Here is a 24,668-nt window from a genome sequence, read left to right as displayed (position 1 = left end):
TGTAAATGTAATAAGAACTTACGCCTATGTCTATTACATCTAATTAATCTAGATATAGTGTATAATAAATACATACAATGAATAAGAATTGTTGCGACAAACCAATTTTCACAATACGCCACTGGTGGCAATACTACTGTACAGGACAGGACAGGAGCAGCTGTGCATGTCCCGAATGTTGCTGATGACTCGTCAGAACCAAGACGTATGAAGAATAACGGACTAATTAGCACTATAGAAATCTGGCAAGAAATCTTGAAACATATCGTATGTAATGAAGACGGTAAAAGCTAATTCCATACAAGAGGCAGAGTTCACGAAGTGGTACGCACTACTTCCTCGAACCGAGACCCAGTTTCAGGCTATTGTATCCCGACACCAGTAGCACCTAATTGTATATTCTATTGTCTTTCTTGTCCTTTTTTTGAACATAAAACTCAACATTCCTGGATTTGTCTTCTGTCATTATCATTTTCACACCGCGCACTAATTGGGCACAACCTCTCTACGTTTTTTTGGTGTTGATACTCACAAGGAAGAAGGCCTTTCACAGGAGGATGCCTCACTCAAAACTGTAATTTTCATTTGACACACATTAAATTTATTTAAATAAAACGGCACAGAGAGCTCCCAGCTGATAATTATCTATAAATATAAACTTATAAGTTTCAAGGCAAGTCCTAGCTTCATAATGCATGGATTGGACTCTTTTAACAGCGTACATTTCGTGCTTTACATGGTCCGAACGGGGTGCAAAGCACCTAATTTCACGGGAAGGAAACTGAACTCCTATTAGCCGATTAATTATTATTTTAAACTCAACACGCATAATTTTTCCAGTGGTAACAAGTTACAATGAGCGAATTTTGAACGAGACATTTTAAGTACCTCAAAGCTTCTTTATACAAGAAATCAGATCAAAGTTAGAATTGCAAAAGGGTAGGCCTTCTGTGTGTTAACCAAAATTCATACCATCTCGTGACGTAACAGAGGGAGCGTGGGGACTCAAAGTGAAAACTCGAAATCGATCACAGAAATACTTTTATGTGCTGATGTGCCACTTTAATTATGGTTTGTAACTATACATATATATACACACAGTTTTTCACTTCACGAGTTTTGAAAATGCTGATTTTTAGATTGAAATATGATTTTTCTAATATGTAATGCGAGGCCACGCCTCGGCATTACAAGTGTTAAGATTTAATGTTTTCGTACCGCTATTATACACAATTGATAAACAAAATAGTGTGCAAGGGGAAGTTCCAAATATAAGTTGATAAATTAGTACATTTGCATTCCTAGTTCAAATACTCTTGTTAGATGACGCATAACATGTACGAAACGAAAAAGACTGACGAGATGTCTGAAAATGCTATATTTTATTTGTTTCAGCTATGTTCCCTATTTATTTACAATGACAAAACTGTATAAGCATAATACACAAAGATTTATCCCTTTTACCAACTACCTATGGAATCAACCAGCGTACCCATTGAGAGGTTCAGCAATTACAATTGTACTGCCTTACGCATAAACTATATAAAAAAGAAATAGCAATTTTATTGTACTGATCCACCAGCCATTACCGGTGAATGTTTAAGACATAAGAGGGGGCAAGGTTCGCATATTTTCCGAGGGATACATATCGTAGCGTTACGCTACTTAATGAATTAGTCCAATTCTTTAAAGAAATGTTTCGTTATTATTATTTAACTGAAAATTGTTTCCTTAATTTAAATACATCTTCTCTCATTAGTCTTTCAAGAAACAGCTTTACAAGGATACTTCATATGCGTAGAATCTTTCTATACAAAAACATTCACTTATAATGTTTTTAAACACAAATATTAGTAAGCTTTAATTTACGAACTGGAATGTTTGAGGTCACATGGCCAGTTTCTTACCTAAAATTTAGTAGAAATGCCAGGCATGAGCCAAAGGCAGAGATTTTATATACAGTCTGGAGTGGGTTATTTCGCTGTATTGCAATAAGCGAGATTCACACGTCATAATTCTTGAGAAGGTGTTCGGTTATTAAACTTCGTGGTGAGGCTTTCAGGTTTCACAGCTTCAAAATAGAGGCAGCGGTTAATTCCTCGGCAGCAGCTTTGAAGTTGAAGTCTTGATTCGAATTTCACATTACTTCAAAGAAAGTTTCGAAATATCAGTTTCCCTCGAACAACCACATGTCAAGTCCACGTGGAACCCAGTATATCCTCCCTTCAAACCTTTCCCACCAATAGCGTCCGCTATAGGAACTGACTCTGACAGTACTTGTCAAGTCCACGTGGAGCAAATGAGATGTTGCCAATTCAGTTTCTTTACAGATTTCATATCGCGAGATTGCGGTTATTTTTGCTAGGTTGTGCTATTGTGTTGTGATATTTTTTTAATACAATGTGGGGACCTTGAGAGTGTAACGTTGTCGCAGTTCGTGTTGAATGTTTAAACACTGTAGATAAAAGTGACGACAGTGCTTCTCAGAAAAGCAGGTGCTGACTCGAAACCAGATACGAGTCCAGTCGGCTTCCTCTCGAGCTATGTCAAAGATACCGAACTGGCATTCGAATCAGGACTTCAACTATACCTTTCCTTATACCTTCAAGTCCCCTCCTTCAATCACACCGCGGCAATTAACTTCAAGAGGCGTTCCCCACGAAAATTACGCTTCTGTCGCATCTTTTCTTTTTTTGGTGCATGTGTGCACTCTGCAAGATACGAGGAACGTTATACAGGTGGTGCGTCTTCATGCGTGGCCAAGAAACTCACGCAATTGAAGATGCCTCAACCAGCCTCCGGGCGCTCATCTAGGTCGCCGAACAACATATGGGTAGGGTTCTTCTTCTTGCCCCTGTGACATCTTATTTGAAAAACTAAAGAGGGTATGCGGCAGAGGGAGGGCGGATAAAGGAATAATGGGTTGACTGTGGCGGCTCATTAAGTCCGCCTTGTTACGCACTAACGCACAGCCCTAATACCCCTTTGTTGCATTGCGTAACGAGCCTTCAAGCTCTCAGGGTGATGCACGCACTGCAGCTCGCCAGATGGTGTGCGTTGTCCTCGGGACACGGCGGCGACAAGAAAGGAGCAATCCGTCAAAAGTTCTCGGTGGTTAATTCTTTGGTGTTAGTCGTCAGTTCCTTGTTCTACAGGCCCGAATTTCTTTATAATGGGGTGTAACGCACCACTTACTGTGGTAAGAAGGGAAGTTCCCCACGGGGATGGTGTTAAGAAGAGTCTTGGTCTCCTATCTGCATTCGGGCTTGCTGTGTAGGAGTCTCGTCTCGTTCGAGACTTACGGATCTTGAATGTAAAGTAAATGGGGAAGGGGTAATAATACGGATGAATGTCATCAACGTCCGACAGCACTAATATAGAAAAATGTTAACAATATCTGACAACGATAATACGAAGAATGTGAGCAATGTCTGCCAGTGATGATGGGGAAGAATGTGAGCAATGTCAGATAGCGAGAATACAGAAGCATGTGACCAATGTCTCACAGCCATAATACGTAAGGATATGATCGATGTTTGACGGCAACAATACAGAAGAATATAGACAATGTCTGACAGCAATAATACGGAAGCATGTGAGCAATGTCTGAGAGTGGTAATATGGAAGAACGTGAGCAATGTCTGACGGCAATAACACAGAAGAATATAGGCAATGTCTGACAACAATGACAACTAAGGATAAGCCAATGATAATGGGGAAGAATGTGAGCAATATTCCACAGCGAGGATACAGAATAATGTGAGCAATGTCTGACAGTGATAATACCGAAGAATGTGAGCAATTTCAGCAAGCTATAACACAGAGGAACGTGAACAATATTGGACAGCAATAATACGGAAGAATGTGGGCAATGTCTGATAGCGAGAATACGGAAGAATGTAGGTAATGTCTGACAACAATGACAACTAAGGATAAGCCAATGATAATAGGGAAGAATGTGAGCAATATTCCACAGCGAGGATACAGAATAATGTGAGCAATGTCTGACAGTGATAATACCGAAGAATGTGAGCAATTTCAGCAAGCTATAACACAGAGGAACGTGAACAATATTGGACAGCAATAAAACGGAAGAATGTGGGCAATTTCCGAAAGCTCTAACACGGAAGAATGTACGCAATATCCGACAGCAATTGTGCGGAAGGATACAGGCAATGCCCCATTCCGGTATAGAAGTTTCTGGAGTTTAATAAAACTAAGCTTTAAATTTCGACTCTTACTTTCGATAGCTGAAACAATTCCCTCTGAGATTTAACAGCCACATTTCTAAACAACTACTGTATATAATCTTCACTTCTTATGGCGACGGTCGGTCACCAAGGTCCACATATTACACGTCCAGAATAAGAAAGTGAGCATCTCCATAGGCCCCACATTTGGACGAAAGAATAAGTTGTTTCACCATGTACAAAAAAATATTATGAACTAACTGCGATTCCGGTTTATGAGAAATATTTGTACCAGAGACGGAAATGCAATTTTGAAGTTACTTAATTACTTCTGCAGGAATGGGCTTGTGCATTACAATTATTTTGATGCTAGCTTGGCGAGTGGTTAGCAGTGTAGAAACTGCTACACATTAGATGCCTTGAAACTGTTCTGGAAGGTAAGTTGAAAGCACAACACACAACGTATTCTGTTGAAATTCCACATACATTAACCTAGTACACTGAAGGAACGTTCATTCAGAAGCGTTTAAGAAACATGAAAAAGCTAACGCTAGATGGCAGAATGATAAAGATTTCAATTGTTATTGAATACCTGTTCCAGTGTTTCGTATTAGTATTATGCAGAAAGTGTTGCTCGCTCGTACATGTTCATCTGTTTTGATTTTTCAGATGTTGTTGCGTATACGTACACGACAAAATGGCACGTTAACATGACTTGTCAATAACGATGTATCAATAATGGTGTATCGACTTTCCCCGATTTTGATTCGCATCGTCACTTTATTCTCGCAAATTCTCGTTTTATTGATTAATTACTTTTGCCACTTTCCTTATTTGGGACATTTGTGATAAGGTAAATTTACCAATGTTGAATAACGTTACGAGGAATGCTCAAATGCAAACCACAAAGCATTTCTCTAAGGCTATTTCACACATGTTGAATAACATTACGGTGGATGTTCAAGTGTAAACTAAAAAGTATTTCTCTAAGGCTATTTTACATGCGCTGAATGTTGATAATGAATATTGAAATATAAATCAGAAAGTATCTCTCCTATAGGTGGCGAAATGAAACGTGTGAATGTGACACCATTGGCAATTTACACAAAATCATGTCTGCGCCAGAAACCACTTACGATCTACCTGGTGACGAGTTATTGTTGCTGGGTAAGGCAAATATAATTCGGACAAGTCATTTCGAGAACAGAATGGCGACGAATTGTTTCAATCGCTACTGAAAAATATTCTGCAAGTCGATAAACTCATTCCGGCGAAGTTGCGAGTGCTGTGAAGTGGGAGAAAAACTGACAACTACAACAATGGATAGATATAAAGGACTGGCAAGCACTTACCCCTCTGCCGACGCCTCGACTGAGTGGATGGACTGGCTTCAGGCTGCTGCGGGGACCTCAGGTGGCCAACCATGTGGATGAGTTCATAGCGGCTGGGGTCGCTTCGTGACACGGCCCTCTCCGCTAACCTCACGTAGAACGAACGGCGCTGGTTCACCTGGCTGGAGTCCGGAGGCGGGACGCCAGACGACGGCGGGTACGATGGACGGGGCGACGCCTCGGACTGCGTGCTCGTGCTGGCGTCTTCGGAACTGCTGTCCTCCCCTGACTGCGAGTCTGCAAGAGTTAGAAAACGATTAGCCATCCTTCAATGGCAGTAGATACACCAATGTTTACATCTTACGTAAGGAAAAGGAAAGCAAATCCCGCAAACTGCAGCTGACTTAATCAATGGCCTGCATGCTCTCCAGATCTAAACGCTTATATTATGTGTGTGTATCGATATAGAGAGAGAGAGAGAGAGAGAGTTGGAAAACCTTAAGAGTCTGACAAAAGTATGACATAAACTGAACACAACTCAAATTTATATGAGGTATCAACTGGTATTTACAAAGTGACCCTTCTCTACATACGTGCACCGGTGGTTTGTTGTTCTCTGGAAGTCTCAACTTACAGAAATTCTCCGGAAATGAAACGAACAGAAGAAGCACGACAATAGCCTCACATGGGTGTAAAGAACTTTGCAGTGGCTCATACGTGACTCCATGTGCATCCCAAAGATGACGGATTCTTCTTGAGGTACAGAAACACTAGCGCAGACTTCAAATTTTTATAGATCATCAGTAGGTCTATGCTAACATGCAGCGAACTTGTGCAGCCCTACATGCAGAAATCAACTAGATAAATGAAAAAGAAATCAAGGTTTTTATATGACTGTCCCTTGTGTGTGTGTGTGTCTAAACAGTGGAGATGGGACTCGGATGTGCTGACAACGTGTCACTCAATAGAAATATCGCTAGACACCAGAACACTGTTGCACCACGGAGCTGAGTTCAACTGATATATAATTATGTATGCACAGCAAAGTAGAATTATGCCAGCCCTACCTTAGTTGCACAACCAAATGAATGCAATTATCAATTTCATACTAATTTTCCAACATCATTTGATATGCTCAATCTATTCGCAGGTCAACAATTCTCCTCACAATTGTTTAACATTTTCAAACAAAAAAAGCTGATATTTTAAAGAAAACTTTTCAGCATGTTATTCAATTCCACCTACCACTTGTTTCACCTATGAGAGAGAGAGAGAGACAGAGAGAGAAAGCTCCCCCCCCCCCGTGCGATTTCTCTCTCTTTCTCTCTCTATCTTTCTCTTTCTCTAGAGAGAGAATTTCCTCTCTTTTTCCCCTTCCCCCCTCCCCACTCTGTCTCTCTCTCTCTATCCCCCCTCTCTCTCTATCACCCCTCTCTCTCCTACTCTCTATCTCTCTCGAGAGAGAGAGAGGTGGGAAGAGAAAGAGAGAGAGAGAGAGAGAGGAGTTCCTTTCGTCTTCTCTTCTCTCTCCCCTTTCAAGAGAGAGAGGGAGAGAGAGGTTAGGGAGACTTTTCTCTCTCTCTCTCTCTCTCTCTCTCCTACGACCCCGATGCCTAGAGAGAGAGGGGGAAAGAGAGAGAGAGAAAGAGAGAGAGAGTAGAGAGAGAGAGTGAGAGAGAGAGAGAGAGAGAGGGAGGGGGGGCAAGGAGAGAGGGGATAGCGAGAGAGAGGGAGAGAGAGAGGGGGGTGAGTAGCGGCATCGGGGTCGTCTCTCTCTCTCTTCCTCCCACAGTATCCTCCTCTTCTTTCTCCTTCTTTCTTTCCGAGAGAGAGAGACGGGCGGCGGGATAGAGGGGGAGGGAAGAGAAGGAAAGAGAGATGTCACCCCCTTCTCACCCCCACATGACTGACCGATATTTAACAACTATATTTTCTTATACTGAATGTAAACTAGAGGATCAGGATTTAGAATATTGTCCACAGGCATTTTATCTTCCTTATTCTCTCTAGATTTTCCAGCCGCCATCAGATGAATATGTCTGTTGCATAATGGCATTCCTTTTCGGTTTATTATTATTACCATAAAAGAAAGATCTGGAACAAGGACGTATTTAGGGGCAGGATCCAGAGGGTTCGGTCTTCGGAGCCCCCCACCCTCCGAAAAACTTACCTAGTATTAAAATAAAATAATGAAAATATAATTGTTTTCGCATTTGTTGTATATCAGTGCTGGCAGGGATTTGATTGGGATCATAGTAGAACTTTGATGGACAGGTTTGAAGGACAGTACCAAAGAAGATTTAGGCACATTACTACTTATACATTAATATGCATAAAATATTAATCAGAAACTGAACTTTCGTCAACTGGATCTAACATCCATTTTTGTTATTCAATAAATATTTAATTCGTTATCTATTTGATATTAATTTCCAGGGCAGTTGTTTCACACAATTTTTGGCGATCTTAGCTACAACGTAAGCTAGATAATGAATATCTCTATTCTTATACCATCCTTTTACCTGTAATGTATTAATAGCAATGCAATATTAATTAATTTACATATTTTAATTTAGCTTAATGTAATTATTTTAATGTAAACATTTATTTATTATATTATTATTATTTCTGAGACACTTGGTTCGGACACCCCCCCCCCCCCGAAATATAGATACTTGCCTGATCTGGAACTATCATACACATGCAAAATTATAAAGAACAACAGAGAATTCTCGCTACTCCTTCCGACCATTAGAAATCAATACGGTTGACAAGTTAAAAATAACGAGAATGTTAAACCACAGTTAACGTAACGTCACGAGACAAACCTATCTACCAATTTTGAAAGTTGTGAAAATTATCAATACTTAGGTCAAAACATTTCTGCTCTTGTTAAAAAAAAAAAAAAAAAAAAAAACTTGCACATCGTTATTGCAGCAATCAAGCTTCTGGAGCATTTACGAAGACTTAACGCCTGTATCTAGCGTTCCACCCATGTCACCTTCCCCACACCCAATTCGTGTTCATTATCTCGGTCTGTATCAGAGTCACTTGCAGAAATTTACTTTAGAAAAGAAAGAGGTGGTTGCATTTCGACACGAACAACGGGAAGACGAGCGCCTTGCAATTGGGTGTTGCGTGTTGAGAGTCACACATTCCCGCATTTCGCTACGAAGCGTGCAAAATATGCGCTCGCGTGTACTAGTACCTGAACTAACAAGGGGAGCGGAGGTGAAGATGTGTGGAGAATGATATTAATCTTGGAAAAGGCAAAATGTCGAATTCAATGTTGGAGACGTTTGTGTGTGTGTGTGTGTTACTGCGAAACCAGTAGGTTCCGAGTTAGAATCGCGTTTTGCAAACGTTCGTTCCTTCAGTTCCATCCAATATGCTCTCATTATCGCAATTGTCCGCAAGAGTGGTGTCACTGGTTGAATTTCAGATACAGGGTGGGGCAAAAAAAAGTGACTTTTTAAAAAATTGGGACTTTAGATGTGAGAACGCGACAGACCTCTGTAAAATCTAGACAAGACAAGACTTAGTGTCAGAGAATAGGTAAACTATAAAGTGTGATATTTTGAAACATTTTCTTTACTATGAGATTTATTTAGATATACTAAGCGGATATCTGCCTATTTATTTATAATAATTTCAAATCAAACCCATCCATGATAATTGTGAGCCTGCTGTTACGTATATTCATGATTCATTTTTCGAGGGTTCATAGCGTATAAATGAGGCGTATAAACAGGACAAAATACGTTATAATGCATAGATGTTTATCTTATTGACACATACACACTGTGAAGGTGTCTGTATTTAGTGCTTATATTATACCTAGGTATATTTCGAAAGTCAAGACCACAGAGGGACAGGCATTTACAACACGAGACGAGATTGCGAGAACGAGGTATACCCCTGCTCACACACGGAACGTCTCATCTCAGTATCATCCATACATTCTTGTGAGTAAACGGCAGAACGAACTTCCATGGACAAGTACTTCACAAGGATACTATACAGAACAAAATGATGGAATTGGGAGGAAAATTCTTTAAGAGTCCAGTGCCACTCAAAAACATCACACAGAAACCCCTAACACCTTCTCTTGAACCAGTTGTCAATACTACAACACCTATCCATTGCGCTATTATCATATACCCAATAATTGAGAGCATGGAATTTTGTTCGCGAAGACATGTAAACAAGAAAGATAGAATACTACGATGCAAATACGCCACTAGTTATAACATAGTATTTCTGTTATTTTGTCCCACAAACGCTCTTAAAAAAACACATTCGCAAATAACAAGCTACTTGTCTTTAGATGTGGCATCTAAAAATAATAATAATTTCTATGGAACAGTTAACTTGAAACAACACCTTTAAAAAACCATATTTCGTGCAAATATATCTTAATATTTGGATTAAATTGTAAATTATATATACATTTAACAATAAAAAATATGTATGTAATGCCTATTTGGTTATACGTATAGTGTATCGGTTCTCACATATCTGAAATGTAAGGATTCTGCACCCCCCCTTGTAGTATCCCCCCTGAAGTCGCTCTAGTGGTGGACAAATCGTAAGACCCTTCCTTTTGGGAAAGATAAAATCTCTCACCTGTGAAGGAGGAGTCGCTGCTATCCTCGTTCAGCGCCAAATTCCTTTTCATCTCTTCGTGGTCGTCAGGGTGGGTGATCCCGTAGATCGACTGCCCCATCAGGTCCATCTGGAAGGAAGAACAAACGGATTACCATGAGTTATTTTCTTCTGTATTAGGTATAATAATATAGATTCAATCAGTAACCACATCCGCTCAAGAAAGACAATGATATTCATTGTTAAAATATATTTTCTATACTATTTCGTGAGTAGAAAAGCGTACTGGGTACTGAGCTCGTAACCAAACTATTCCTCTATGTTCATGGTCTTATCTTTAATCCTCAAAACAATTATAATCCTAATATAACTAGAATTCATAGGTTTAACAATACAATAAACTACTATCATACTCAGTATATCTTCAACGGATGTGCAATATTTTTTATACCGTGTTTATTTCAATTCCAAGAACAAAATAACTTATACTGCACGTACCATACGATAAAAAAAATTAGGAAGGCAGTTTACCTCCATTAGCATATACAAGTGAATGTGTTCATGTTTTCTTACACAAAAACATTTTCCCGCGGGTAGGTGGGCGGTATTGTAATATAGTAGCCGCGTCTAGATCTGTGCTGTAAATTTCCACGACGTGTGAGGTTTTTCACAAGGTAGGCGAAATTCGTGAAGCACCTGTCAGTTTGCAACGAATACCGTTACAGAGGGCCAACGTGCAAAAAAGAAATTTTGCTAAACAAGTCATCGACCTCGAGACGGTGGAACCTTAAAATTTTCCCGAGGTCGCGAAATGGCGGATCTGACGATTACCTTGGCAAAGCTATCATTATATGTTACGTGCTTGCGCAACTCGATCCATTCCATTTCACCAGAGTAGGCATTCAACTCCTTTGACATTTCGTTTGTCTGCGGACGCAAACACAGACTACTGCGATCTCAAATGTTGCCAACCTGAAACTTTTGGAGCCATGCCTGGTCCTAAATTCACAAAAAGCTCCATAAGCAATATCGGAACTACAAGTCTAGCGAAAGGAGGAGCTGAAGGCTGAAGCCCCCAAATTGATTTTTAAAAATTAGAAACATTGGGGGAATGTATCTAGGGTGTTCGGGATAAAACACTTAAGTCACACTGAATTAATTAAAGAAAGTATTATAAGCATAATTTTATATTGGGCATGTAAAGATTTTGAACAGTAATGATCCAACATTTACATCATGTCTGCAGCTACTGTAAAATTGCTTTTCCTGAACAATCTAGATATATATAAGAATTAATAACTAAAATATTTTTGTAGGGCAAGAATTTTGTTCCAATTTGTACATCATTGTAAAAAAAATACTAATTAGTCTATTTTCAGTCCTGTTTGCTTATAATCTTACAAGACCAATTCGGTGGGCGTCAACGAAGGTTCCGAGCTCGAATCTCGGCCTGGTCATAGGTGTTCCTTTATGAGAGTTCTTGTATGAATTTCATTTAATCTAATCATACTTCGTCCTCATGGACATGATTAGCCAAAAGTGACAGAAACTTTAAAAAAAATGCAAATACAAAATACTTTGTCACAATTCTGACCGCCTCTCCTATACTTGAAAAGCAGAATCTGATAATCTTCCAGATCAGCGCATTGAATCCCATCACCGCTGTTATGTTGCTTTCCAGGGGTCAAATTGTATAAAATTTTATTACCGTTTCCTAAGATACACTCCTGTTCACATTGAACAGTCGAAAATGTGCCAATATATCTGAACAGGATTGCACGACGGGCTCCAGCTTCGTCCCTCAAATAATGATAAAATTCTGTGTACGTTACTGAGCCTAGTTATTTTACTGCGGGACGGACAGGTCCGGTCGTAATGGATTTCAATCTCACTGGATAAGTATTCGAACTGTATTCAGTTCGTAAATTTGACTCCTTACAAGTGGTGGTTTTCAACAGATTGTGCTACGACGCTGGGAGTCCTAGGTTCGACTCTGATTGATTGATTGATTTGGGGTTTTAAGTCCACTTTGTGCACAGTAAGGCTAATCGGGACTGGACCTACAGTTTAAAGTGGGATCCGAACCACTATGTGCCTCCATCGGGTATCGAACCCGGGACCCTTTGATTACAAGGCGACGACGCTACCACTGCGCCATCGGGGAGGCCCTAGGTTCGACTCTGGTGAGACATGAATTTGTACTTGTCATGTAGTGCACTTTATTCATTCTCGCCTTCACGATTAACCTAGGGAGCGTGAAATGCAACGTAAATAACTGACTACAACTTTGGCTCAGTTTCAGCTGCTATTTAACTCTTTCTTACTAATCAGATCTGGCAACATTGACGATCTCACAAGATAGTTGTAAAAGTTGGCAAGCATGGATGACTTTTTCTGCGAATGACAGTTTCCAAAATTTGTCTGACCTGCAGTGTCGTCTAGTAGAATTAGCAACGGGGTACATGTAAAATGTTACCAGTTCTTTAGCTTCTGCTACATGTATAATGCTAACCTGTCACACATAATAACTTGTTGCTTTCGACTGAAATTATTGTTGTGGACTAAAACCAGTTACGCACTGTGGCTATGTCTTGAGGAAGAGACTCATTTTCTTGGGAGGAGGGAGGGGTGGAGGTGGAGGATAAGCGGACAATACAGTTTGCATTGGAAGGGTTGTCCTTCGCTATCCTTTGGATTGCAGAAACAAGAAAGTATAATGTGTATACTAAGAATGGGTTATTGAGTTATTGGTTTAAGTCCACTTTGTCCACAAATAGTCTAAACGGGACTGGACCTACAGTTTAAAGTGGTATCCGAACCACCACCACTGTGCGATGTGCCACGACCGAGAATCGAACCCGGGACCCCTTGATTACAAGGCGACGACGACTACGAATGGGACAGAGTGAATTCATTTGTACAGTATAGGATACCTCTGATTCATTGTTAAATTCCTAATCAATGTTCTGCTGACGTAGTTATGGTTAGTGCCCCCCCTTTTCCTTGTAGTCACATGTTTTTCCCATGTATGTAGCGTAGAAAAATATCACAATTGTTGGCACGAATTTCATGCTACATATCTTTACACGATTTGAGGTATATGTAGTAATTGCTATTTAGGCCAAAACGGCCAATTCAACATTATTTATTACAGCTCTATGTTACAAAACTTCATAATTACTAGCTAATCATTTATTATCATCATGATTCTCGTGTCTTTGTTATCCTTGTCGCCAATTGTAGTAATCTCATTTAGGCAAAAATGTAACTTAAACATTATTTATTACAATCCATGTTACAAAACGCCATAAACAACATAATCAATAAAAAACACAATCTACATCAACACAGTTTATCTTCACATTTCTTTCTTCGTCTTTTCAACACTTCTGTCAGTATATTGCATATTCTCTAGTTTTCATCGAGTAATTCAAATATATCTGTGGGACATACTTAAAAAAATATCCGAATTTTGAAGTCAATCATACTTTAACTAATTGTGGTGGGCCCTCATCTTCCTCTCACGTAATATTTTCTTAAGTCATGAAAATCACACGCATAAGTCAAGGTTTCCTGTGTAATTTGTTCATAACTGCTGTAAAGTTTCTTAAACATTACTTGCTAATTATATATAAAAACCTGAAGAGATCAACAGTTTAAGTAAAGGCCCTGGCAGAATTCCAGAAATTCAGTTGAGCCTAAAAAAAAGGGAACGAAGGACTACGAAAACTAACTACTCGTAACTACCAAACTAACTGTCTAGCCTTAAACCCGAAGGTTTATGACTGCAGCAACACACGCCTTCCATCTGTCCCTATCCTAGGCAAGGTCCATTCATTCTTTTCCATCCTTACGGATTTCCTTCAGGTCCATCTCAACATTTCCATACTCGACTAATTTATCTCTTTTAACCGAATTGTATGCTTTTTTTAAAAATCAATGAATACCTGATGGATATTTTGATTATATTACCACTTCTTCTCGTGTGTCTGTCTGGTGTGAAAAATTTGATCTACAGTTGATCTGTTACGTTTAAATCCACATTGATAAACACCTATAAATTCATTAGCATATGGGGTTAGTCTTGTTAAACGAATGTTAGATAATATTTTATATGACGTTGAGAGGAGAGAAATTTCACGGTAATTATTGCAGTTCGTTTTATCACTACAATGAAAAATATTATTACACATTTCAATATACTTATGTAGGATTTCAGTGATTTCGCATGTTTTGGATATAAAATATCCGGGCCTTAGTTTTGAACAAGGCTCGAAAACAAACTGAAGAAAAGTCCGGGTTTCTTCTCCGTGGCATTCAAATGGTGGCAACATTTGCAGGTTTTTGCTGAATTTTCATCATTAGAGTTTTCTAAATGCATTTTGCTCCTTTGACGATGATTTCGTGAAGTCGTATTTCTCTTCGGTTCAAAACGAGCCTGGTTGCAGAAAACAACAAAGATTACGGGGGAAAAAAATGTTAAGCCTTAAGTTGTGCACTGTGATATGTGTAATTTATTAATAGCCCCTATTGGAAAAGTATTTGCTAAACTTGATTCGATTTTATCGTATAGCTACAAGATGGGTACAAATGTGAAAGAGAGGAAAATACACGAAACTTATCAGTAGGACACATAAAAACATAACTTTGGAAATTCAATAAGAGTTACGCAGAGATACTAAAACACTATTCTCACATGAAGTATGCATGAATATCGAAATATACAACTAAAATGTAGAACAATGATCACGCTCAGATTATTACTATTATCATTATTATTATTACCCGAGGTGGGTAATCTAAGGTTGGAACTTCTCCGAGCTTGTTCCGAATAAAGCGGCTCTGGGGCTCACCCAGCCTCAAATCAATGGGTACCCTGGAGGGTAAAGGCGGCCGAAGCGTGGTGCTGATCACATCACCTCCAAAATTTACTACATCGAGAATATGTGGAGCCCTACCCTCGCATCACCTAAATGTGCCTTTACCTTATAATAATAATAATAATAATAATAATAATAATTATTATTATTATTATTATTATTATTATTAAAAGATAGAAATATCACCTTCGTATTTCTCTTGTTGAACTCGTATTTTTTAACATATTTTTGCCAAAACAAAGAATTGTATTGAAATGGCGTTATTATCCAAACTCCAGTTTAATGAAATTGAAAGAAATTGTTACAAGGTATGACGTATTTATATTTTTTGCGCCTCTCTAATGAACAATTTACGGAAAACTACAAGAAGCAAAACCTGGCACCGAAATATGTAGAAATTGTGCTCAAACGTGGGGGAAATGCTTTCAGTGTGAACATATGCGAATAGTACATGTAAAAACTCTTAAAATATGTCAGTTAGGAGTACAGTCGTTAAGAAATGTCAACAAGTTGACAGAAATATGCACTTTTCACACGCACGAACACCTTGAAAGCTCAAATGTAGACACAACGACTCGTGTCATCACTAATTGAGTGACATGGAGTTACGAGATGATTAATTAACGTTTAAAATTAAACACACCAGAGTACATTCCTTATTTTCTTTATTTCTCGAATACTTTATTACTTGTAATTCTCACATAAAGAGAGGAAGGGTCCCTGGTTGTTCACACAAACTTTTTGGGAGATATCATAATAGCGTTTGCAGCGACCTGGGAATGACCCAGTTGTGGTCTACGTCATCATCTTGCTAATTGTCCCGCCTTCTTTGTCTGTGTTCTTTTCTATTTCACTCACAAGCAAACTCGTTACATTCAGTCGTCATGGAGACCCAAACAACAGACACGTGTGTCGGGTCATTAGCAAACATGAGGGACCTAATCCACGCTTGGCAATTGAGAGGGAAAAGTATCCCTTCTTTCTTCCTTTTGTGTTTCCACAAGACAAGATGGCCGACTCCTTTTGCTCTCAAGTCGAAGACGAACAGAAGTAAAAAGAACGTGCAATTATTTTCCTTTTACGAACAAACGCGCATTGTGTTCCTGGTCGAATAGGGCTTCTGCCTTTATTGAGTTCAAAAGGGAAGAGGAAATAACAAATGTGCCACTAATTGCAAGAAACACAATAAGATGAACCTCATATGAGAATTCCTAAGGGGGTAAACAAACAGTAGTGTACACAATGAGCTAAATCTTTCCTGCCAATTGCAAAAGCCTGCCTCATACTGCATGATACCATCATATAATGTGCAGAGAACGATAAAATACTAGATGTATATTTTTTAAAAAAACGTACATTATAGTTTTATGCCCTGTATACTTGCTCGATTTGCAGCGAGAAAATAGAAATAACGTGCTGATAGTCAACATTTGAATGTCAATTACATGGACTGCACGAGACATAAAACCAACTCCCATGATTTACTACTTATTTATAAACACTTTGCTCATATAAAAATACCATGCCAAAGATCAAACAAGGAACAATATGCATTAAAACATACATGCATACACACTCACATACAGGGTGATTCAGAAGTGATGGCACAAACTGTAAGAGTGGAAAGTACACACAAAAGGAGCAAAAAAACTCAGTCAACATGAGTCAGCAAGTGAACCGTTTGCACGAAAATGCTGAAAGTATGAGTGTATTGTTAGGATCCGCTACTGACTGGACAGCGACTCTACTATCCGAACTACTGGAGCGAGTAGTACTTGACCTAATACTCAACCGAGCCGTTTACACGTGGATAGTAGTTCGCTTTACTTTACTCGCTTCAGCAGATACTCTCAGATTTACTCGACGAATGTAATGTAAACCAGCCTTAAGTTTTACACTTCACCAACTTTGCACATGTAATTATTTATACTCGTTTCTCATTAGCCTATTGGCACAGTGTCTAAAAATGTGGCTGCCGCGAATATTTCTGTACGACTTGAGCACCGAAGAGGGAAATACATTTATTTCAGAGTGCGTTGGAACTTTCATAATATGAAATTTGCATGGCAGCATGTTCAATGAGTCTGATTTCTTTCTCAGTGATGCATTTTACAGTGCAAGTGTCTCTATTTGCAAAAGTCAGTCTCATTCTTAACCTCGTTTCCATATCAACGAGAAAATGCTAGGGTCATTCTCACGTTAGTCTCCAAAGGATACAAAAAAAATGTGAACAAATTACTTATTAAAAACAAACTAATACATGTAGCTATATTTGTTAACAGTAAACAACACAATATACAATCAGCCACCCATCTCCCCTTAGCATGACGAATTTCGAGAAAATGCTGAGACTTGTGCTGAGACTTGTCACGGTGTCATCACCAAACGCTCTGATGAATATAGCAGCCATAGAGGAACTGAGAGTTTCAGACTCTCCAGAAATGATAAATAGTGGAAATGTGCTTCACATGAAACCAAATGAGACCTGCGTGCATGTTGGTCTTGTCTCAATTCATCAAGGCAAACATCAGCCTTGCACTATATTCCTTTTCTGTTTAAGCTTGATGTGACTAGTTCACATCTAGAATCAAATTTCAACAAATGAAATGAGTACAATCCAGTGGCGTGGCGTGACTTTTAAAAAGTGTTACCGGCTATCAATCAGTACGACAATTATGCCTGCTAGACGTTATTACACTTCCCCCCGCCCCCTTTCGGTAAAGAAAACATGTCTTCGAGCTAGATATTTGTTCATTTCGTTCTTGTTTTGCAATCAGCACAATGATTTTAGCCACAAACATTTCTAGAAAGAACTACCACTCATGAGACAGTTACCACGGAAATCCAATGAATGGTGATAGACCCTTGTCAATTCTTCATCTGTGTCCGTTTCTTTGCAATGAGCTGAGAAGGGGAAGAAGAAGAACCACACTTTTCCCGGGCCAGTTTGACGTTTGTGTGGTGAGCACTGAGCAGACGACAGAACTCCGCTCCTTCGTGGAAGGGAAACCCAGCTGTACGTACTACTGTTGCCAACTTAGTATTTTGCAGCAAGGTTTGTCCAAATCACGAATCACACCAAGGAACTATATTTTCGTCTATTACCTAACTGGTCTCAGTTGTAGTTAAATCCAGCCTTGGTTTTGCAGTCTACCTCTAGTTGCTTCACAGAAAATGTATTCCTATTTTAGGAGGGATTTAGCTCTTTTCTGCCAATCCGATGTGATAACACTGGCTGCCCCGGTAGGTCTGAACGGCAACAGGCATATGAATAACCCCATAAAGTCCTTCTCCGCTCTTTCCTTGCATTGGCACCCTCTTCTCCCTTGTTGCCTCTTCAGGGTAGCGGAACGGCCTCCCTTTTCGCTTCTGTCGGCTGCAGAAAAAATGTCCTAGGCAATATCTACTCGACGGCAACGGTGTTCATTAACGTATTTAACAATGTTGTCATTTTATTGAAACAACTTTTTAATTCTTTACATTTTGCTGTTACCTGCGGTAACACCGGCTACATACACGCCACGCCTCTGGTACAATCTTATAAAGTTTTGTTACATTGCACTCATTGTGGCGTTATTTCTGTCCTTAGGCTATGTGCTTCCAACAGACATATGTGGCTGAGTGGTCAGCATAACGCGTTACGAAGCAAGAGGTCCCAGATTCGAGCGCTGGTGAAGGGATGTAGGTACTTGTCCCATCATCTACTTCATCATGTCATCATTCATTCTCATCGTCGCAATTAACCCAAGAGGTAAAAAAGCGATGTAATATAACCGAAATAGGAAGGAAGGTAGTACCAATTTTGCAACACCCACGTGTTTCACTCGATTTGGTCACTGCATAATGCACCCATATCGCCTCCACCTTGACATATTTCCCAACAAAAAACATGCCATTCTTTTTCCGAATCGCATCGGGAAAACCTGATTACACAGAAAACTGTTCTGAAAGACTTCCCTTTATTTACATATAAAGTTGCTTTAATAATATTCCCACGCAACAACCTCGACTCGACCTTCGGCAAACCTTTCTCTTGTCTTCCATGTTCTTGTAAGTCCACTTCACTCATGAGTCACCCTGTTTCAAGATCATTTCGTTAAAATTCTGGCACATTTGTCAAGTACGTGCATTTAAGCAAATTTCAAAGTAACTGAATATGGAGACCACAAATAGTATATTGCATTGCTTTATCTTCCGCTGTTTATTTTATTGCGTTTCATATGGGTAAATATGAAGGTGTAAATGTATTGTTTACAATTAGCAAATTGTAGTGAATGGTAAATACATTGGGAACAGTGTTATAATATAAGTCAACTAATATTTGTATTTTCCTATCAGTATTTCCAAAACTTCTGAATTCTTACGGAGAAAAAAATAATTTTATGTCCAAATGTTACTTGTAAATATACCATAGTATGAATTGTATAAAACCAGCAAGAAACAAATGTTGGTCCTGAAAGAACCAGTTACTTGAAGGCATGGCTTCTAAACAAAAAAAGAAACAGAATATATATATATATATATATATAATGAGCCTAGGTTGAGCAGAACAACAATGTAAGAAAATTCGTATTATGAAAGTTACCTTGTGCTCACTTGAAATAGCAATGGTATCGAGACAGGAACATAAAGATTCTGCCTTAACGAGCCATAAACGAGATTTATCGCCAGACACACTAATTTCCATTGAAACTTAGTAACATTTACTTGTAAGATGCATGATTTGCTCAAATAAAGTTAATTTCACTCTTTGATTTCTTCAGAATATAATATCCCTGTTTTAACAGGGGAAAAACCCTGCAAGATCAGATTTGTAATCTTCAGGGAGAGTAGCAAATTCCTGTGGCTCCCATCTAGCCATGACCCTGTGTGGCGATAATATGAAATCATTGAGGTTTGAAACTAGACGCAACATTACATTCGTACATCAAAGAAACCCCAGCATCTAGTAATTTTAGTTGATATTACTGGTTACTCAATTGTAGCTACTGTTGTTGTACGACAGTGACAGTGTTTTCCTAGCACCTGTAACTCCGTAAGGACTCACTTGTGATATGAACTGAGGTGCACAAACCAACCAAAGTGTTGAAGTTCCACACTCAATTCTGTTCGGTCTGGTAAGAGATTAGAGTTTCGACAAGCTGAATACAGGTTAAGATTATGTAAGACTGCTTGTATGACAGCAGAAATTACTCAGATTAATGAGGCATTTCCCCCTTTTATAACTTCAATCGGTACAACATACAGCATTTTCGTTCTAATTCTCTTTTCCAGTTCAGAACAGTCAGAAACATGCTTTATATAGGCACAATGCGATTTCCTGTAGGTGGCACCACTATAACCTCAACCACTTCTTTCGTAACAATAACGTATGTTACTCTCACACATTATAGGCTTTGTGGTTAGCCGGCTGAAGATTATAGTGAGAAGGGGTGGAAAAACTGGTGATTGCGTGACTTCTGCCTGTAGTTTAGTTTTTTTCCCTCAACATTCAGAAGTGACTTCCGCTAATTTCGCTTACGTCAGCAAATGGCGAGGTCAAGGAAGAAATACTGACCTCTGAAAGCATCTAATTAGACAAACCGCGTTCTTTCTTTTAAGGGGGGGGGGGACTCTGCGGTATGTTTAGCCTCACATCACAACAGGTGAGAAAACAAGTTATCAGGAGCACGCAAAATAGGGTGGAGTGAAAAAATCAGCTACTTTCAGTATGATGTTGAATTTATTGTAGTTGTTAAATGTGTTTCTCGCTATTATACTACTGTCAAGGTATTTATTCTCTTTACTTCACCGATTCAAATTAAATCCACTGATGTTATGAGACTTATGTCCTCATATAGGGAGAAGAGTGCAAATAGCTGACGCAGTTTCCATTGAAACTAATAATTTTAACAGTTCAGAAATGTGTCTTTACTAAGGAGTTTTCATATTCTTCTTTTTACTTGTTTAGATCCTACCTGTGTACATTCGACATGAAACGAATTCCAGGTCTTCATACATAAAACGTGTATATTTTTAAATATAACCTTGTGAAAATTTTCAATCAAAAATAAATTCTAAAAAAAATCAAGTTTTACGATTTCTTCAGGTGAAAAATTTTCAAACTAACGATATCGACTCACAGGTGGAAATTTATACTTTACAATTTTCATACACTATACTACCTACAACTCCGCGACCTAGTGCTAACACATATTGTCACTTCATTCTAATGTAAGGTAATTATCTACTAGTCACAAGATATTCGCACTGATAAAGATATTGCTGACTCACACCTAAGTTTTTCATTGAAAATCACGCATTTCACTTTCCGAACTAAATAATTTTGCTTATTATATAAAATTATTATTGATTATAACGATATTGTACTGCAATGAAAAGTTACACTTAACAATATGAGGGAATGATAATAGAACACTAAGCCAGATAGTGTATAGAAGTTGAAGGAGCTTGCCTCGCAAGTTGAGATTCTTACCATGTTCTTACCGCTGGCCTCATCAATCTAGAACTTGATCCTTTATTCATCAACCATCTCACCAGTGGACTCATTACACGAGCCCACTGATGATGACGAATGTGTCAACTTCTAGGAATTACAGAGCAAGTATGACGTAGGTAGGCAGCGCTGTTGACTTTAGATGAAACATCTATTCTCAGGCAAAATGCGTAAAATGATTGAAGGTCCCCTAAAGATATTTTTGGAAGTATTGGAATTAAATCCACAAATATATTTGTCTGTTTACACAGTTGTTAAGCTCGAGTTGTCTTGAAAAGTGAAAGGAAGCTGAGAGACAGTTTGAATCTGTTTGTTGTTCAAGTAAGCAATAACTATATTTAACTCAAGCGTGCAGAAGATACTACGTATAAGCTATGTGATGTACACAAGGAATTGCACTAACGTTTTTACACACCGTTTCCCTTTGCTTTCAAATGCTTACTATTGAAACTTTGCTTGTTCAAGGAAAAGGGAAATAAAGTGGTTATGTATAAAGTGCCTACTCAGGGTATGTGCTAGCAAGCCAGAATATTATTTTACAGTGTTGTACGGGAGGATGGGAAAACACTTCTGCAATGACTGGATTCTTGTTTCCGAGGAAGACTAAGAAATTATTCTACGCTTAAGACATGAAGTTAATATCATTTTGAGATAAACTTGTGAACTGAACCGACTGACAAGAGATGAGAAATTTATATGTCTCAGGTCATCTGGTAAATATCTCTCAATAGATATGTGTTAAATGTACTGCGAGTTAACTTTTCTGCTGCATATACTAGTCCCTAGGCTGCCCTGTCAGATGTTGTTAGACTGTGAATGATACAAGTATCTAGTACAGTATGTAAGATGTAATTGGTTACAACCTTCTGATAAAGCACATATAAAGACACTGTACGTCACAAACTGCTGCAATGTGGCTTCGAGCAGCCATGATTCAGGCCAGTTCTTGTAAGCGGACGGGCGGGAGATGCTAACAACAAAATTCGTGATTTAAAACAAACATGCAATTGGTGCAGATATAACAAACGCTACGTGGTGGATATTTCCGTGCAAACGACAAATAAAATTGACTGTGTCCATCCTGACGTTACATGAAACCCACCTCTATTATACAGCGTTTCCTTTTGCGATGTCTATGAAAAAAGTCCCTCTTCGACAATTTCAATCAATCGGGCAAGCAGAACGAGAAGTGAAAATGTATGTGATATAATCATCAAGAACGTACACAGTACCTAATCGTGGCCATAATAAACAATATCTGTTGATGGATATTGGAATGCAGCCATGTGTAGATATGCATTTCTTAGTCAATGAAACAGAAAGAAGATGACGCCGTTATGATCCAACAAACTATATGCTTACCGATTTTGCAACATCTACGAGTTCCGCCGCTCATTTCTTTGACACATGGAAGATGACGTGGAATGAATGAATCTCTCCATACACGTGTACTGCTACCTCTCCCACTCCTGTTGCTGTCAAAGAATATCGTAGGAGGACGAGAACAAGAGCAGAAATTGGCGTCGTTCTGGCGAGTCCGTTGCTGGACAATTACACCCAGCACGACGCTCTCCCTTGCAGGGCTCACTCAGGGCAGTTTACTCGATCGCTCACTGCGCAAATCCTTCGCCAAATATGGCCACTTTTCGCAAAAGGGCAGCAATTTTGTGGAAGGATTATCTAGGCGGATCAAGAGCGTCCTCATTTGCTCTCCTCACTTTCCTTCTTAACGTGGCGATTTCTTCTCTTGTTCTCTCCAGAGGAACTGTCCAACGCAACCTTTTCATGGTTATTGTTTGCTAAACATCGAACATTTACGTCTCATAAAATGGGAACTTTTATTAACTTGCAAAGAAAGGCGATGTTGACAATTAATTACGCATATTGTTCGGCGAGCATTTGCGAGGAAGTTAAATAAAAGGCGGATCTCGTAACGAGGTGCGCTTGAAGAGAAACATATAATTAAAGGACTACAAAGCGCACCGCTCACCGGGAGGCAAGCGTGACGTATCTGCGGTACCAGAAGATTGCCTCGAATCCAAGGAAATGGAGCTAATCTTCGACCTGCAGTTATTCCGGCTCGTGTCTTGCTGAGAAACATTCATTTCCAGAGCCATTTGCCACCCATTCTCGTTCGTTTCCATACATCGGAAGCTTTATATCTGGCACTTAGCATTGCCTATAATTGCACAGATAAAAACAGGGAGGAAAATGAGTTCGTTAAGACTGACCCAGCATCAGAAAATGGACTCCTTAAATACAATTTGAATGATTTTGTTCTAACAAGGAACTCAACAGCCTCGGTTGCGGGGTGCGTTGAATGTCTAACTCAGTCTTTTCATCAGATTCATCTGAGTACCACTCATCCTCTTGATCGCAAGTAGCCAAAGGTGGCGTAAAAATAATTTCAAAGGCAACTATCCAAACTATCCAACCAGGCCTGAAATATGAAGAATACGCCCTCTTCATTCACGGAGTGAGGAGGAAAATTTGTTGCAAATGCATATAATAATTCAGGATTATGCTATAAAATATAAGCGTTTTTCATATGTTCTACGTATTATGTAAATATTATCCCCCTGTAAATTACTTTTATCATAGAAGAAAAATAAAGGACACAGTTACTGCGGAAAATAAAGCATATCGTGCATATAAATTCCTATATAAAACAAAACTTATCAAAACGTTCCAACTTCAGACTGTATAATACCATTACAAAACCAGTGGTGACCAAGAGAGCACACTGAAAGATAATTCGGAAAATATTAGGCCTGACTGAAGCTATCGATGCTGTATGGTGAAGAAAAATAAACGAGACGATTGAGTTGTTAATTAAACAGAAAATATCGCAAGAGAAATAAAAGCTGGAAGAATTGCAAGGATTGGGAGAAAGAATCCAGCAAGACAGAGTAACAAATAAAATAACCTTCTGGAAAATCTATCCCAACAAGACAAAAAAGGGTTTGGGGGGTGGAATTAAATGGAAAGATGATGTGACTGAAGATCAGAGAATAATGTAGATACAGAATTGGAAAAGGCTTGCTGAAAACCACTCCGCAGACAAGACTAACATAAGAGTTCTAGAGCCAAAAGTAGAAGAACAAGAAGTTACATTTTATCAACAAAAAAGTCTTTGTTTTTATTGTATACTTCAGAATGTTATGAT

At 38.9% G+C, this 24,668-nt stretch overlaps 1 protein-coding gene across 3 annotated transcripts in view; it reads right to left on the bottom strand.

Moving 5' to 3' along the window:
* The window catches only part of LOC145990965 (uncharacterized), a 361,786-nt gene that overhangs the window by 62,252 nt on the left and 274,866 nt on the right, over nucleotides 1–24,668 (bottom strand). For 2 of the 3 annotated variants that reach the window (XM_083126550.1, XM_083126551.1), the window contains 2 exons: nucleotides 10,148–10,256; nucleotides 5,543–5,818 (listed from right to left, as the gene is read on the bottom strand). In XM_083126550.1, the coding sequence (XP_082982676.1) occupies nucleotides 5,543–5,818; nucleotides 10,148–10,256 (385 nt within the window). Of the gene's footprint in view, nucleotides 1–5,542; nucleotides 5,819–10,147; nucleotides 10,257–22,864; nucleotides 22,925–24,668 lie in introns of those variants that run through there. The other variant, XM_083126552.1, reaches the window with a different exon arrangement.

The sequence above is a fragment of the Lepisma saccharinum genome, chromosome 8 (genome assembly GCF_977018435.1).
Source record: "Lepisma saccharinum chromosome 8, izLepSacc3.1, whole genome shotgun sequence".
NCBI lineage: Eukaryota > Metazoa > Arthropoda > Insecta > Zygentoma > Lepismatidae > Lepisma > Lepisma saccharinum.
Note: the sequence above shows the minus strand (reverse complement) of the source record. Positions and strands in the feature narration are given on the sequence as shown.